At 42.8% G+C, this 14,364-nt stretch overlaps 1 protein-coding gene across 1 annotated transcript; it reads right to left on the reverse strand.

Annotated features, from left to right (window-relative positions):
- Nucleotides 1-383: 383 nt before the first annotated feature.
- On the reverse strand, nucleotides 384-9,607 carry ogfrl1 (opioid growth factor receptor-like 1). Its single transcript, XM_070977685.1, has 7 exons — nucleotides 9,249-9,607; nucleotides 7,577-7,663; nucleotides 7,342-7,420; nucleotides 6,953-7,031; nucleotides 5,174-5,240; nucleotides 4,693-4,838; nucleotides 384-3,999 (listed from the first exon to the last, which is right to left on the reverse strand). The coding sequence occupies exons 1-7, from the start codon at nucleotides 9,423-9,425 to the stop codon at nucleotides 3,456-3,458; spliced, it is 1,179 nt and encodes a 392-aa protein (XP_070833786.1). The 5' UTR covers nucleotides 9,426-9,607; the 3' UTR covers nucleotides 384-3,455.
- Nucleotides 9,608-14,364: the final 4,757 nt, after the last annotated feature.

Genomic DNA, 14,364 nt, shown 5'->3' on the forward strand with positions numbered 1-14,364 from the left:
TTTGCTTTTTCTCTGATGAAGTCTTCTTTTCTTTGTTTTGGGCTGCACGGTGTTGGATGTGGTATCGATGCACACATTAATGCTGCATTAGTTCCAGTCAGATTAGAGGTTCTGACGTCAGTGACGTTTCAGAAGTCGGGCAGATAATCTCAGTTATATTAAGTATTTGAAAGTGAATCTCTTTGCATGTCTAATCCTCTACTGTGAGCTTATTTAACGGTGGTATCTGTTCAGCCTTTGGCAGACAAACTGTGGTTCTTTGACTCCAACCACTGAGGTTTACCTCAACCAATGAGATTATTCCTGCCTCCAGAGCAGCTCTGCACCAAATATGTGCCTATAAAGTACAATGACGTTCTTTAAACACATCCAGATGACAAAGTTGTTATTCCACATCCCAATTTTTATTCGAGTCAAGTGTGGCAAATTTCACATTTTAGGATAAATGTCCAGCTATTGTGGTCCAACTATGCTGACAGAACGCTGGTGTTTCTAGAAGCATAGTGAACGTTCTATGAACAATCACATTTGAATCAATGAGCCAAATACAAACAGTTTCAAGTATTACATATTATTAACCTCTCCACTGTACCAATTCTTGTGGGATTTAGCTGTTACTGTACATTAATACTCATACTGTATATGACTATAATGCAAACAATAATGTAAATATCAAAATGCTGTACAAAAAACAGGATGTACAGGAAATCAGCTGGGAAAGACACTCTTTACAGCATACAGATTAAAACAGAAAAATACAAAAAAAAGGCACTTAAGAATATCAGATACACACGCACACTCACGCAGTATATATGTACACATACAGTATACTAAAAAAATCAGATACTTGAGCCCATGTTATCACACAATTCACCTGAAAAGTTATTTTTACAATTATATCAGATAGGCTTGGCTGAGGAGTAATGCAAAGACCTTGTCAGCGAATGAAAAGCAAGGCCTTGTCCTACAGGAAGAACAGCTGACCATATCAGGAAAGAGTGTCCACATCCCGATCATACGCATCGCTGCTGTCTTACACTTGACATGGCTTTAAATTTCACAGATATCTATCTATTGCAACCAGGAAGTTGAACAGACTGTTTTTTAAATGGCACCTAGAATGAAAACCTTAATTTCAGCCTGAATGGACAGACCAATATACACTTATATCATACTGGTCTTTTAATAAAAACTAAGATGATGACAGTGATAATATGATGTTTCTTAACAACATCTCAGAGGTGCGTGTAAAACCTACAAACCTGCTTCACTTTCTTGAGCAGCTGCTAAAATTAAATAAAAAAGACTTGCTGTCAGTGGAGAGTTAAATTACAGTAGCATTATACTGTACAAGCTAATTAAGTAAGTCCTGCACCCTCATTAGAAAACAATCTTTGTGGATTATTTTTTGGTATGCAAATTAACCTTAAATTATTGAATATCTGACAAACATACCAGCAGCTGCTCTTCAACAAACAAGAAGATTTAAACTGTCCTATTCAGAGGGGCAAAGCCAACAGTGTCACCTCCTTCATGCGTAGCCTGGTGGAGAACAAGCTGCTATTGCCAAATTATTGCAAGACAACATGAGATTAATCCATCATGTTCATGAGGCGGCAAGTTCCTGACAATTTGCAGATTATGTTACATGTAGATCTGTCCACGATTTGGAGAAACCAACAGCGCTTTCAACAGGAAGACACAGATTGTCAAAAAAGTGCAACACACTACACGTCACCTGTTTGATCACATTAACTTCAGTCACAGTCCACATCCAACCACCTTGTTTAAGTACAGAGGGCTTTTAGGTCACACAACACGCTCTGTGGCAGCCGTATTGGAGGTTTTGTGCTATTGGCAATAACATTCATACACGAATGTTAAAAATGTCAATGTGTTAGCCATGTGACCTTTTTATTTGGAAATCCGAGCTACCATATGATCAGTATTCATAGTCACAGCAGACAGTGGCCTGTACTCCAGTGGGAGGCATTTAGAGAACAGACTGTGATCTCCTGCATTCCCTGTTATGTCCCCAGCGAACTACACAACTGTTGTTCACTTTATCGCAAAATGGAAGAATCTAGCAAGTTCTGCTGTTTGAGTAATCACCATGATACAGAACCACCTGAAGAAAGACATGCAGCATAGTTGGTAAAAACACTGGCAAAGTGCCAGCTGTTAAATTACTGATACAAACTTCTTCAGTCACCTCACAGCTGATGCATTGTGAATGCACAGAATCTCAATTCTTTAATGTGGCAGCGGTTTGCTAACCACTGCTGCTAACACTAGCTAGCCAGTGTGGTTTAATTTGCACTCACAAATGTGTTTAGCAGACACTATGCACCAGAGTGGATGTCAGCATTTAAACTCTGCTAAATTAGGGCAAAGAAAGAGAGTTTGCAGTGTCACAGTAGGCATCTTGACCTGTTGTTAAATGCTATGTTTAGGCATCATTTGTACATGGCTAACTTTCCAGTGGACCTCCGTGGTGCCAGTCATTGTTTTCAGGAGAGTAGTGATGTCACCAAAGAGCCTCTCTATTCTTAACTGTTTCTCACAGATATCAAGTCACTACAAGTCCGTTTTTTTGCTCGATAGTTATATACAAATGTCGTAGGGAGCTGCTACCTTCCAGTAAAATTGCAGATTAGATAACTATTGAGTTGTGCCTGCTATTATTAACAAAGTGAGGACTTCAAATCTCAAAAAATGTGGTTTCAAAGTATTGCTATGACAAATTAGCCCAGCCCTGCCATGTTCCCTCTTCCTCTTTTATGTGTTCCTTAAAAAAAGACACCTAACTATCCCTGTTCCCACTCTTCACATTGTGATTTTCACATTAGAAAGCTTGTTCAGACCAGCTTGCTGCTCTGTGGGGCTCAAGCTGCAGTTTGATGAGCAAGCAGGACTTTGTTTCCCAAAACCATCGCAAGACCAACATCCCATCAGCAGATACCTTTGGCTCTAAAATGCCCCTCGGTATCACTGAGCACATTTCAGCTCTGCCACAGCTCCAGATCAAATTATTAAATAAGGCAATCTTCTGTCTAAGTTGTTTTGTAATCGTAGCCCTGATGAGGAAAAGCTGTGCATCACGTGTTTGGGTCTAGATCTTTAGGGATTTGGTCCAAAGTGTTTGGCTTGGCTCAGGATGTGACCTCCCACTTCTCCAACCCCCCGGGTCCCACCCATGTTCAATACAGTGAACGCAATCAGCAAAGAAATAATGTCAGAGTTGTTTATGGTAAGCCCTTAACCTGAACGGATTCTAAAGACAGATTCTATGAGTGTGTTCTACTATAACTGTCTTAACCCTAAGTGTCAGCTTGATAACTGCTGAGAAAAACGTTCTGGTATAAACAACTACTTCCTTTGTTTAAAATTGAACTGGTTAATTAAAAAAAAACAGCTGTTTTGTTTTCTGCGTTCAAACAATCGAGCCCTATTCCCTACAAAGGAACAATCTCATTGTACTCGTTCCTTTCTCCTCGAGCTGCCACCATCATCAACGCCCCCTCCAGTCCAGACATGCTGGAGCCGAGGCCTGCGCAGCCTTTCAACCCTCCTCCAGCCAGGTCCTGGCACATCATGGCATCATGGGAAGACACAATAAGCCCGCTACCTGCAGAGGTGGTGCCCTCCTGCCCCCTCCTCTGTCGCTCTGGTGTTGGGGCAGGAGCTCTGATCCCACTACTCCCAGCACCTACACTTCCTCCCACACCACCCCCTCGCCTTTTGGGTGGTGGACCCCAGAGGAAGGCGTGGGCAGGCCTGTAGTGCTGGCGGGCGTAGCGGAGCAGGCGTCGGCGGGTGGCTGGCAGGCGTATGGTGTAGACGTAGTACTCCAGGACGCTGTGCTGCATGTTGGGAATGGTGTTGTGGCACAGCGACTCCTCCAGGAACAGACGAACCAGTGGGGCCTTGAAGGCCTCATAGCCGAGCTCACCCAGGGACTTCAGGATGCGAGTGATCCTCAGGTAGTTGTGCTGAGACCTTGAAAGAACAAAGCAGGAAGTGAAAAGGCTTGCTTTACTCGTGGTGTTGCAGTTGTGTTGCAATTTGTGATCTTCTGGTCTCTGACAACACAGAGCCTTAATGATTGAGAGCAGTTTGTTTCTGATGGCTGTTTGGCCTGAGAGGAATCTAGAAGCCACAGAGCACCAGATGCAAAAGATGCTGTGCATATTTGATGGGATTTTAAAAGCAAGAGGAGGGCATAAAAGAGCAGCTGCTTTATGGTGGAGAATTTGTTGTTTTTCATGTGGTTGGGATCATGGCAACAATTAGCATCAGATGCTAAGGTTGAGGAACTTGTAGTAATAGCAATGAAACTGTGGTAGGTAGAAGGAGAAAAACATAATTGCAGTTTAAGTATGCATCCAAAGTGTGACAGTCAGGTGGCTCTTTGGCAAGAAAACACAATGGCTTCTCTCAAACCATCCAAGCAGGATGTGAAAGAAAAACAAATCACCCTTTAAATTACCCTTTAACCATCTGTTTGTTGACTTAAACCATGTTGTTTCACGTTTGACTGCTGATAGAAGAACAATTAAGTTGCAATGGATTTAGAATAATTGCATTGCTAAAGGACACAAAAGCAGAAATTGGCAACCAAGCCACAACTTCACACAGATTCTGTCTGCAATTTTCTACCCCTAAGCTGCCGCATAATGTGTGTGTGTTTACTCATTAAGGTGCTGGAAGCGCTCCTGCCAGTTGGAAGCCCGAGCAACATTGCCGCTCTTATCCAGCAGTTTGATGCCGTAGAAGTCCAACATCAGGGAATAGGCAGCCAGGAATCTCCGCTTAGCTTCCCGAGTGCTTTGGAATTCCTGACGGGATTAAACGCAGCAGATCAGAGACCAGCACGCAGGTTCAACACCACTATTCCATCTGGCATCAGCTTGTATTCTGGGTGATCAAGCGGTCATCGGATCACCCGAGTCTCGATCGAGTTTCACATTAATAATGCCGTCACTGATGCCACTGGTTGACTGGAAAATGTGCTCCATCACTGAACCATGGTAAACAATGAGGAAGTGCAAACAAATCAGACATGCAGCTGGAGGCTCCAGCAGTCACACACTTGTAAATATGGTGTCAGGATAATGATGAAGTGTGTGTAGAGTCTGTATGCACAATATGCATGTCCACTTGTGTGTCTTACTTTGATCTCATCCTGAGTCAGTTCATGTGCGTAGAAGTTGAGCCCTTGTTCTCTTAATGGGAACAGCCTGCCACACAGCGGAATAAGAAAACACACATTGAAATGAAGACACATTTCTGGATGGGATGAAATATATATATTTAAATAATGTCGATTATTACTGAGGTTGTTGTTACTAGCATGGTAAAATACAGGAAGTTAATACCAATGTTGTTCCCTTATACAGGTCCAGCTATATGACCATTAGCACACTGACCTCCCCTCATTTAGCCCCTCCCCCCTCCCTAACCAATCATAGCTTAGCCACCGTATGGCACAGCAGGCTTGTCAAGCTTTGGATTTCTCCTCATGTTGGAATGATGTGTACGAAGCTGTTCAAAGAAAGATACATCACATTACAAGCAGCCCACTTCCCAGCCTGCAGGAGCTGTACACAGCGGGAAGTCCCTGACCCGGAGTTTCCACCGGGCCCGGCCGTGACACGTTCCGGCTGAGGCAGCTTTGTTCCGTCCCCCGCTCAGCTTCATACCCCGCTGGGAGCGTTTCAGAGGCAGAATGTTTTGCCTGCTGCGTTTTGTCAACTTGCTCAGATTTTGTTGATTTGGTCATTTAACTGGTTTCTTGTCTTCTTTAACTGTGTTTACTGTTGATATATGACAGGAAGCCTGCAGATGTATTATTTTGAAAACTGACCAGATTCTCTATGCCGATGCTGTATGTGTGTCCGACTTCCTGCCTGCCTCGATCTCCTTTGTGCAGCTTGACACCGCATCCGTCAAAAATAGACTAGGAGCGTGTCCTCTGAGGAGCACAGCGGAGAGACGCTTCTGAAACATGCCGCGCTGCTTTTGGTGGAATCACAAACATAGTCTGGAATGGACTGATCAGCTCCGATGCAGCCGAAACGTGACGCAGCTGTGCCCGGTGGAGTGTGTGGGTGAGGGTCACTCAGGACCCAGCTCACCCACACAACGGCCTGTTCTTCCTGCTGCACTCAAGGAGGAGATACAGGACTCCCAAAATTACACACCAGCAGACTGAGGAGCAGCTTTTTTCCTAAGGCCATAAGACTCCAAACAACACACACACACACACACACACACACACACACACACACACACACACACACACACACACACACACACAGAAATTACCCCTGCCCATACACTACACACAAGTGCAGTCTAACCATCTGTGCAATATCCCATTGATTGTGTATGCACCTTTATTGCTTTTTACTGCTGTTCACCCTTTACTGCCATTCATATTCTGTTCTTGTATTATTGCTTTTTAAACATTTTATCGCTCTTACACAATTTATTGCTGTTATACTCTCATTTTTATATTTATATGTCTTATATATCACATTACTGTCCTCTGCTATGGAGCCTCCCCATCTTGAAACACTGTGACAGTGACAGTTTATTCCTGTTAGCCGGCAACATCGATGGTCCACAGCTTTTGTCTACCTCTGTGTGAGATGAAGGACCCATTATTTTAAAAATGAGTAAGATTTTCTAGCTGTAAATCTGCCACGTCAGAACAGAAAGCAGGTGTAGTGACAATTTTTCAAATCCATTCCACTTCTTTAACACCCCACATTTTACATTCAGGAAGTACAGCTGATAAAATCCTCATTTCTGCTGGCACTTTCACTCTCATGTCAGGGACTCGGCTGCTTCTAACATGCAATTAGCAGTTCAGTCAGTTCTGAGGAGTTTGTGCTGTCACATGCAAGGTAAATGAGGGAGAAAATAGATGAAAGATGAGATGTCTCACCACTGAATGTAGGTGTGATTGTGCTCCAGTTTGTCATAGTCGCCTCTCCACTTAGTCAGAATCTCCTCTACATAGATACCTGAGAAGAGACAGGGGCTAATTAGCTGCCATTAACTGTGTCTGCGTGTGTGTGTGTGTGTGTGTGTGTGTGTGTGTGTGTGTGTGTGTGTGTGTGTGTAAGCTTGTTTAAACACTGGATCAGTCCACTAATCTTCTGGTCTTTCCCAGTCAAACATGACCTTTAGCCAAACAAAACTCGTTAAGCCCAAAGCTAACAGTGCTTCTCTCCACAGAGGCAGGAGGTCTGCATGCACAGAGTGTGTGTGCGTGTGTGTGTGTGTGTGTGTGTGTGTGTGTGTGTGTGTGTGTGAGTGTGTGTGTGATCTCACCATCAGGTACTAGAGGGATTTTGTTCAGGTAAAAGCGCAGGTTACGGTACTCGTTGGGTTGCCGGGACTTCCTGTAGTTCTACGCACAAACATACACAGATCGAAGGGATCACACTGGCTGTCTACGATAATGAGAAAGCATCTATCATTTGTCTACGTTTGTGGGGATCAGTTGCATCACAGTAACATCATTTTGTGTGTGTGTGTTTGTGTGTGCATGTGTGAGCACACATACCGGGTAGCTATGACGGTATTTGTAGAGGTCCCTGGCAGCGTAGAAACTCCTCTTCATCTTTGGAGCAGACTCTGGTGATTCAGTCAGCTGAGAGAGGAAGGAAGAAAGAAAGATGGCCATAAAGAGAGAGAGAGAGAGAGAGAGAGAGAGAGAGAGAGAAACTCAGTTCAAATGCCGACCTGTAACAAAAACATCCACATTTTAACAGATGCAGCGTAGCACTCGTGTCCTATTCAGCTGAATTAAGAGCACTGACTTTGCTTTTGAGGTCGAGGGCTGTCATCATCCATTTCTTTCGAGCAAAGGAGGACAATTCACATCAGTGCTGCTGTGCAATCGCTACAAAAGGACGCTACAAACTAGATCTGATTCTCAAATAAAATCTGGGTCATGCTAACTTTCAGTCGTCAGGATGGCTTGCAGTGTTTCACGGGGCCTGATCCTGTTATCTGTGGCTTTGTGAGTCTAACCTGAATGTGAAATTACATTCCAATCTGCAAAGTGCTTCCAAACTTTTGAGAAATCTGCTTCACAGAAAAGCAATTTCTGGTTGTAATCATGGGGAAAAACATCCGACTGAAGTCTGATTTAACCAATTCAAAACAATCTAACGGGTCTGATACAGCCTGCTGGCTTTAATCTTCTGATAGTTAAACAGTTTAATAACAGCAACCCAGTCAATTATTCTCATCATTCAGAGCCCAGAGACAATAATCATTAACGCTGTAGTCTATTAAAATATTTCATTTCCTTCATCGTTTCAATTGGAAAAGCAAGACTGGGAATAAATAAGTAGCTTTAATACTTAACTAAGAGAAGAACGTGTATAGTGTTAATAATGGCACATTTGTGGGTATTAGGGATGCATCTCCACCACTGAGTCCAGTAAACATCGTAATATGATCCGACACATTAAAGATGCACATGAAGCAACTACATGTACCAATGCGATAGGATGCGACTGACCTGTACTGTAAAGTGTCACATGTCTGAATTATAAAGTCATATTACACATATTACAGTTTGCAAAGATGTTGGAAACAGTTCATCCTAAATTGAATCTGACGTACACATGCTTAATCATATTTCAATCATTCCATGAACTTTAATGAAGGTGCCCCAATGCCATCCACTGAATCCCACCATCCCTTCTGCTAATGTCATCACCACCTAGTAGTACTGACACACACCATCATGCAGCCCATTTAAAACAAGATTTAATCCTTGGTCAGAATTGGTCAGGTGTGTGATCATTGAATGTCGCTTCAGCTCACATCTGACAGGTGCTTCAGCTCCAGCTTCCAGCCATCACTGCAGTGATGGTGGAGGAGGGACAGGATGGCCATCTCAGTGCATAATGAGGACTGAGAGGAGCTCTCACCATGTGAGCGGCTATCTTTGCATATAACCAATTTTACATGAAACTGACATCTTTTGAAATCAAGTCTGGCGTTAGACTGCTCGGTTGCCCTTTCCGTGTCCCGGCCTTGTCAATACCGTGCGCTGCCGGTGGCACACATGTCACCGCATCGTGTTCTCCCCCCAGTGTCATCACGCACGCACACACACACACACACACACACACACACACACACACACACACACACACACACACACACACACACACACACACACACACACACACACACACACTCCATCACGATCAGTGTACCTTCGGGGACGCGTCCCCGGCGGCCCGCTCGCTGTCCGCCGGGCTGGCGGACTCGGAGATGCCGCTGTCATCCTCAGCCGCCGGCTCGTCGCTCTCTGAGTCCGACCCCCACGTCGAGTCGCATTCCTCAACGGTGCTCGGCTCCTTGAAACGCCAGCTGCCCAACAGATTTCCCATTTAAAAAACATGCAACACCTGCTCTCTGTGATTATCCTCTCCTTTGCACAAAAACACTACATTTTAGTGAAAGCCTCGTCTTTAGGTGTGCAGAGCGCCGCGCTCATGCTGCTCTCAGAGCGGAGCTTTTAAATGGCAGAAAAGGGGGAATTTCCACATAAGCGTCGATGATGCGTGTTTCTGTATGGGAGGTGATTAGTGCCGCGCAAGCGGGACGAAGTCTTAAAGCTACAACCCGAGAATTCGTTGAACTGAGTACTAACAGCTACGTGACAACAGTCATGATGGTTGAAATTCAGTGAATGAACTGCTGATTGGCTGTGAATATGAACTGAATATGTCAGGGGTAAACTAATCAAAGGACTAAAATGAAACAGACAGTTCAGAGCCATATATTTGATGATTATTAACATTAAAGGACTTGCTGCCATCACTAAATGCTGTCATGAAGCCATTCAGGCTCCCACCTCCACATCTGACTCCTGTTTAAGATATTTTTTTTGTTCTGATGCATGTGAACAGCAGGAGGATCAACTCCTGTGCAAAGGATATCATGCCTCATTTCAGAAGTGAAACAACAAGTGACAAGGCAATACAAGGAATGAAAAAGGCAAAACAAGAAGAAAAAAACCCGACAACAAGCCAATAAAACAAAATAAGAGAAAAAAAATGAAATATTATTTGTAATACAACAACTTTGAACTCACAGATGAAGGAACTTAATATGGACATAATGCTCCACTTGCTAGCAATAATCAGATTTTGTGTGCTTGTTTTCCATGAATTACATGCAGAATGTAAATTGCTTTTTGCTCTTTGTTCATCTGATGCCATTTGTAACCCAGATTTTACAGTCCACAGTGGAGCTGCTGGTTTCTTTGACTCCCCTCATCCTGCTGCTGGGTGACATTAAACACTCTCTATACATGGTCCCGGTAACAGCAGCATCAGGACCAAAGCTGCATCACGTGACACCAGGACAAGAGGAGGTTACGGTAACCCCCTGAGACGATCAATGTCACTCCAGGAACAAAGAAAACGGGGAGTAGAGGCTATGTTTTAATTCACAGTATATAGTTTGAACTTAAGAAGACATGAGAATCAATCCAGTTTACTGAGAACATTAAATGAATCGAGGCCGTGTGTAAACATATTCCAGCATTACATTGGCATGGCAAAAACTTGCTTCAACCTGTGAGTAAAGGTCAAATGTGGTGAATGACTTCAAGGAAATATTTATGTTGGGATAGCAGTCTGTCCTGACCTTTTCTGTCCCAATCATTACACTGCAGAGCTTAGTTAATTTTTCCGGCTTGTGACCTGTTCCCAAAAAACAGTGTGTGGTTGGGGTCCCTTGACACACATCAGATGTCTTTGAGCTGTTAGCAGTTCCAACAAAGAGACATTTCCCCTCTGAACATCTTATATCATTTAATTTACAGAGCTGTTAGCATACCTTTAGAGGAGCTCAAGCTCTTGGTTGAGAACCTAAAGGATAAAACATGAGCTGTATATAAAGCAGTTTAAACCACCTCATCCAGCTACAGTGAACTACTACATCCATCAGGGATAATGTCATATATGATAAGAAATCAGTTTCAGTGTAGAAAGTGTTCTTTTGCTTCTGATGCTTCAGTTATTTTTGATGATATTTCTGTACTTCTGCTTCAGTAGGATATTAAATGCAGGATCTTTACTTGTAATGTTGTATTTTTCCATTGAGGTATTGGTACTTCTGTAAATGAGTACTTCAACATTAATATCGACCTTCAAAAATACCTTCAAAAGTTCATACGAGTCCAACTTCGACAGGAATTTTTGGTTTGGTGAAGTCTGTCGGTGGACCGCCCTTACACTCGGAAGAGGACTCACCCAGAGGGGAAACTACAGTTCTTGGCAGTGTGAATGACGCCTGTGACATTGATTTGACTCTGATCATAAGGTGCCTCCAGCCCTCCAGCTGGGCCTGCTGCTGCAGTGGATGAAAGCGGGTCACAGAGGTCAGCAAAAAGTCCTGCGTCTAGCCAAAAGAAATGTCTGTGATGTCAAAATCAAGTGAAACCGAGAAATTAGGTAACCGAGAGTAGATCGTACAGTATCATCAAGATAGTTTCTGTCTTGTCAGCAAGTACGGAAGCTGAAGTGGTAGTACTCCTAACTCTGTAACATTGTGAGTAATTTGATATGAAAAAACATTTCCAGAGGCAACTGGATAGAGTGCAACCCTTCACAAAAAGTTAACAAAGCTGCAAACTCTGTAATGCTTCAGATTTGTCTATTGGTTTTATCCTGGGCTTTATTTTTATGTAAAAATAGAAATGACTTAAATGTCTTACACCAAACTTGGAGGCTGCATATGTTGGACTTGTCAAATACCACATGACTATGGCAAAATTCTCATAACAATAAATCCTTTATTGTTAAAGGTGGAGATCAGGATCAGATATAATCAAATCAACTATATTACAGAGAAACCCTTTAGAGATGTGGCGAGGAAAGCAACTTCAAAAGTATCAGCATTTCTTCTAAACAAGAGTCATATTCCACGGCACAAATCAATGGAGAGACTTCACTGCTGCATTTCTTCATTTACATACTCTTATCCCTTTATTGCTCCAATATTGTGTCAGTCACAAAGGACTTTTCTAGCAGCAAGCATTTTATTGCTTTCAGTCTAACCCCTTCGCTCTAATGTGTTGTGAAAACGCTGTAACAGAGGCTGTATATTGGAAAATAATGCCCCTCATGCTGTAAAGTGATACTGTACACAGACCGCCATGCAGAACAAAAACTACCATTAATAAAGTAGAGCTGCAACTGATGACTGCTGGTTAATCTGCTGGTTAGATTCTCACTGAATCACTTAATGGTTTGTCCTTGTAATGTCAGAAAATGGTGAAATCTTAATTTTCTCAGTCACAGTTGTCTAATGTGACGTTTTCAAATCACTTGTCTGACCAACACCCAGAAACCAAGGATATTTTATTTATTATCACAATAATAATACACAATCACATTAAGCATCAAATCCTCACAACTGAGGATGGAACCAGATTTTTTTTGCCTTTTATCCTTAAAAATGGCTATTAATTGATGTACAAAATAGACTTGTTAATGATTGATTTTCTGTCAGTCGATCATTTCAGCTCCACATTAATACAACCTAACTGTGTATTAGGTTTAGGTCTATTCAATGCTAACATGTTAACATAAATATGTTGTGTAGACATGAGAATGAGGAATAAAATGAAATGAGGAATAAAATAAACTTGGGTGCTATTTTATTTATGGGAAGTACGATAAGAGGATGTATTTAAACTGTCTGTGAGAACAGAACTTCAGAAATCAGGTGGCCAGAAAATGATTCCAAATAAATGCTAATGTTGCAATATGTCAGCAGGATGTGTACAAGATGCTCAAGTTCTTGTGTAATTCTCCGCCAAACAAGTAAAGAAAAGAAAAGAAAAGAAAAATCACACAGCTTTAAATTTAGATGGTAAATTTGAGATTTCTAATGTTTCATATATGAAGAAATAATATATGAAAACATCCATTTCACATGTCAGAATATCACATGTCAAACACATTGCCACAACTGATAAAGGCACATGTGATTTCATGTGACTGTCACATGCCAGTTGTATAGAAGTTCAAATGTTTAGCAATCTGTGAGTGAATGTAATCCTAGAAAGACGATGTAAAGAAGTGTGTTCATTCATGACAATGATTTTGTTGAGAAACAGTGGCCTGTGCGTCTGCAAATCTACCTGATGGAGAAACTGTAATGTCAGAGTGGTGGGACATTGAGCTTTGAGGGTGAATCTGTACTGATCTGCAGCCTCCAGGAAGTGTTTTATAAGAGAATAACTGAAAACTTCCTCCATGGATGCCAAAGGTCAAATTTATGGCAGACGGTGCGCAAGAATGATTGGTTCCTTTCTCTTTTCTGCTGTAGTTACCACATACTGACCACCAGGGAGCAGTGTTTTCAATGTTATGCTGACAGGCTGTCCCATTGCCAACTCTTCCCCATTCTGTGTGTGTGTGTGTGTGTGTGTGTGTGTGTGTGTGTGTGTGTGTGTGTGTGTGTGTGTGTGTGTTCATGTATGTATGTAGTGCCTATGGGCAGACACACAAGAGTGGGAGGGGGAGTGCAGGAGGCTGATCATGTATAGCGACACACTCATCCACATGAAAACATGCATACACACCTGAGACTGGTGGTTCTCAAGCTGTAGCTGCCAACACAGACGCAGCAGGCATCATGCTGAGAAAAGACCTCGAGGTGAAATGGCCTGCTCAGTATTCCCTGCCTGCGGAGCAGTTTGGGTATACTGTGTGTGTGTGTGTGTGTGTGTGTTATGTGTCTGTTAAAAGCTGTTATGTCTCCCCAAGGATTAACTTGGGTGTGTCACTGCCATCATCAGCATGTTAGCTGACACTGAGAAACCAGCCATCAACCGTAATGACCATACAGTTCCTCTGTGTGTGTGTGTGTGTGTGTGTGTGTGTGCGTGCGTGCGTGCGTGCGTGCGTGCGTGCGTGCGTGTGTGTGTGTGTGCAGTTGACCCTTTATGACAGCAGAATGGAGTGATACGGTGAAAAGAAGCCAGTGTGGGGAACAGGTTGAAGGGAAGGCACTTTCCTCTGAATGAAATGAGAAACAGAACCAGACACAGTTTAAAGGGGGTATGTGAGGTGGTGTCTTTTTTGGCTGATCTTTGGTGTCTGGACTGCATTGCCAGGATGCTTTTTGGACTCTCAGAGGTCACCTGCCGAACAAACAGCATTTTCAGTCCAACAATGTGACGTCTCTAAATTTGATAGGTGAAATTTCCGTTAAGGGCTGCTCTTTTCTTAGATTTGCCAGGGAGGTTATCACTGCTCATATGCTGCACTCAGCTGATGTATGTGTGTGCGTGTATGTGTGTGAGAAAAA

The sequence above is a fragment of the Chaetodon trifascialis genome, chromosome 13 (genome assembly GCF_039877785.1).
Source record: "Chaetodon trifascialis isolate fChaTrf1 chromosome 13, fChaTrf1.hap1, whole genome shotgun sequence".
Classification (NCBI taxonomy): domain Eukaryota; kingdom Metazoa; phylum Chordata; class Actinopteri; order Chaetodontiformes; family Chaetodontidae; genus Chaetodon; species Chaetodon trifascialis.

Excerpts from the sequence above, each read along its gene's own strand:
- ogfrl1 (XM_070977685.1), bottom strand. The coding sequence starts at position 9,425 with ATGGGAAATCTGTTGGGCAGCTGGCGTTTCAAGGAGCCGAGCACCGTT. Across the intron at positions 7,664-9,248 it reads CCGGGGACGCGTCCCCGAAG|CTGACTGAATCACCAGAGTC; the intron begins GTACACTGATCG and ends TTCCTCTCTCAG. Across the intron at positions 5,241-6,952 it reads AATCACACCTACATTCAGTG|GCTGTTCCCATTAAGAGAAC; the intron begins GTGAGACATCTC and ends GCTGTGTGGCAG.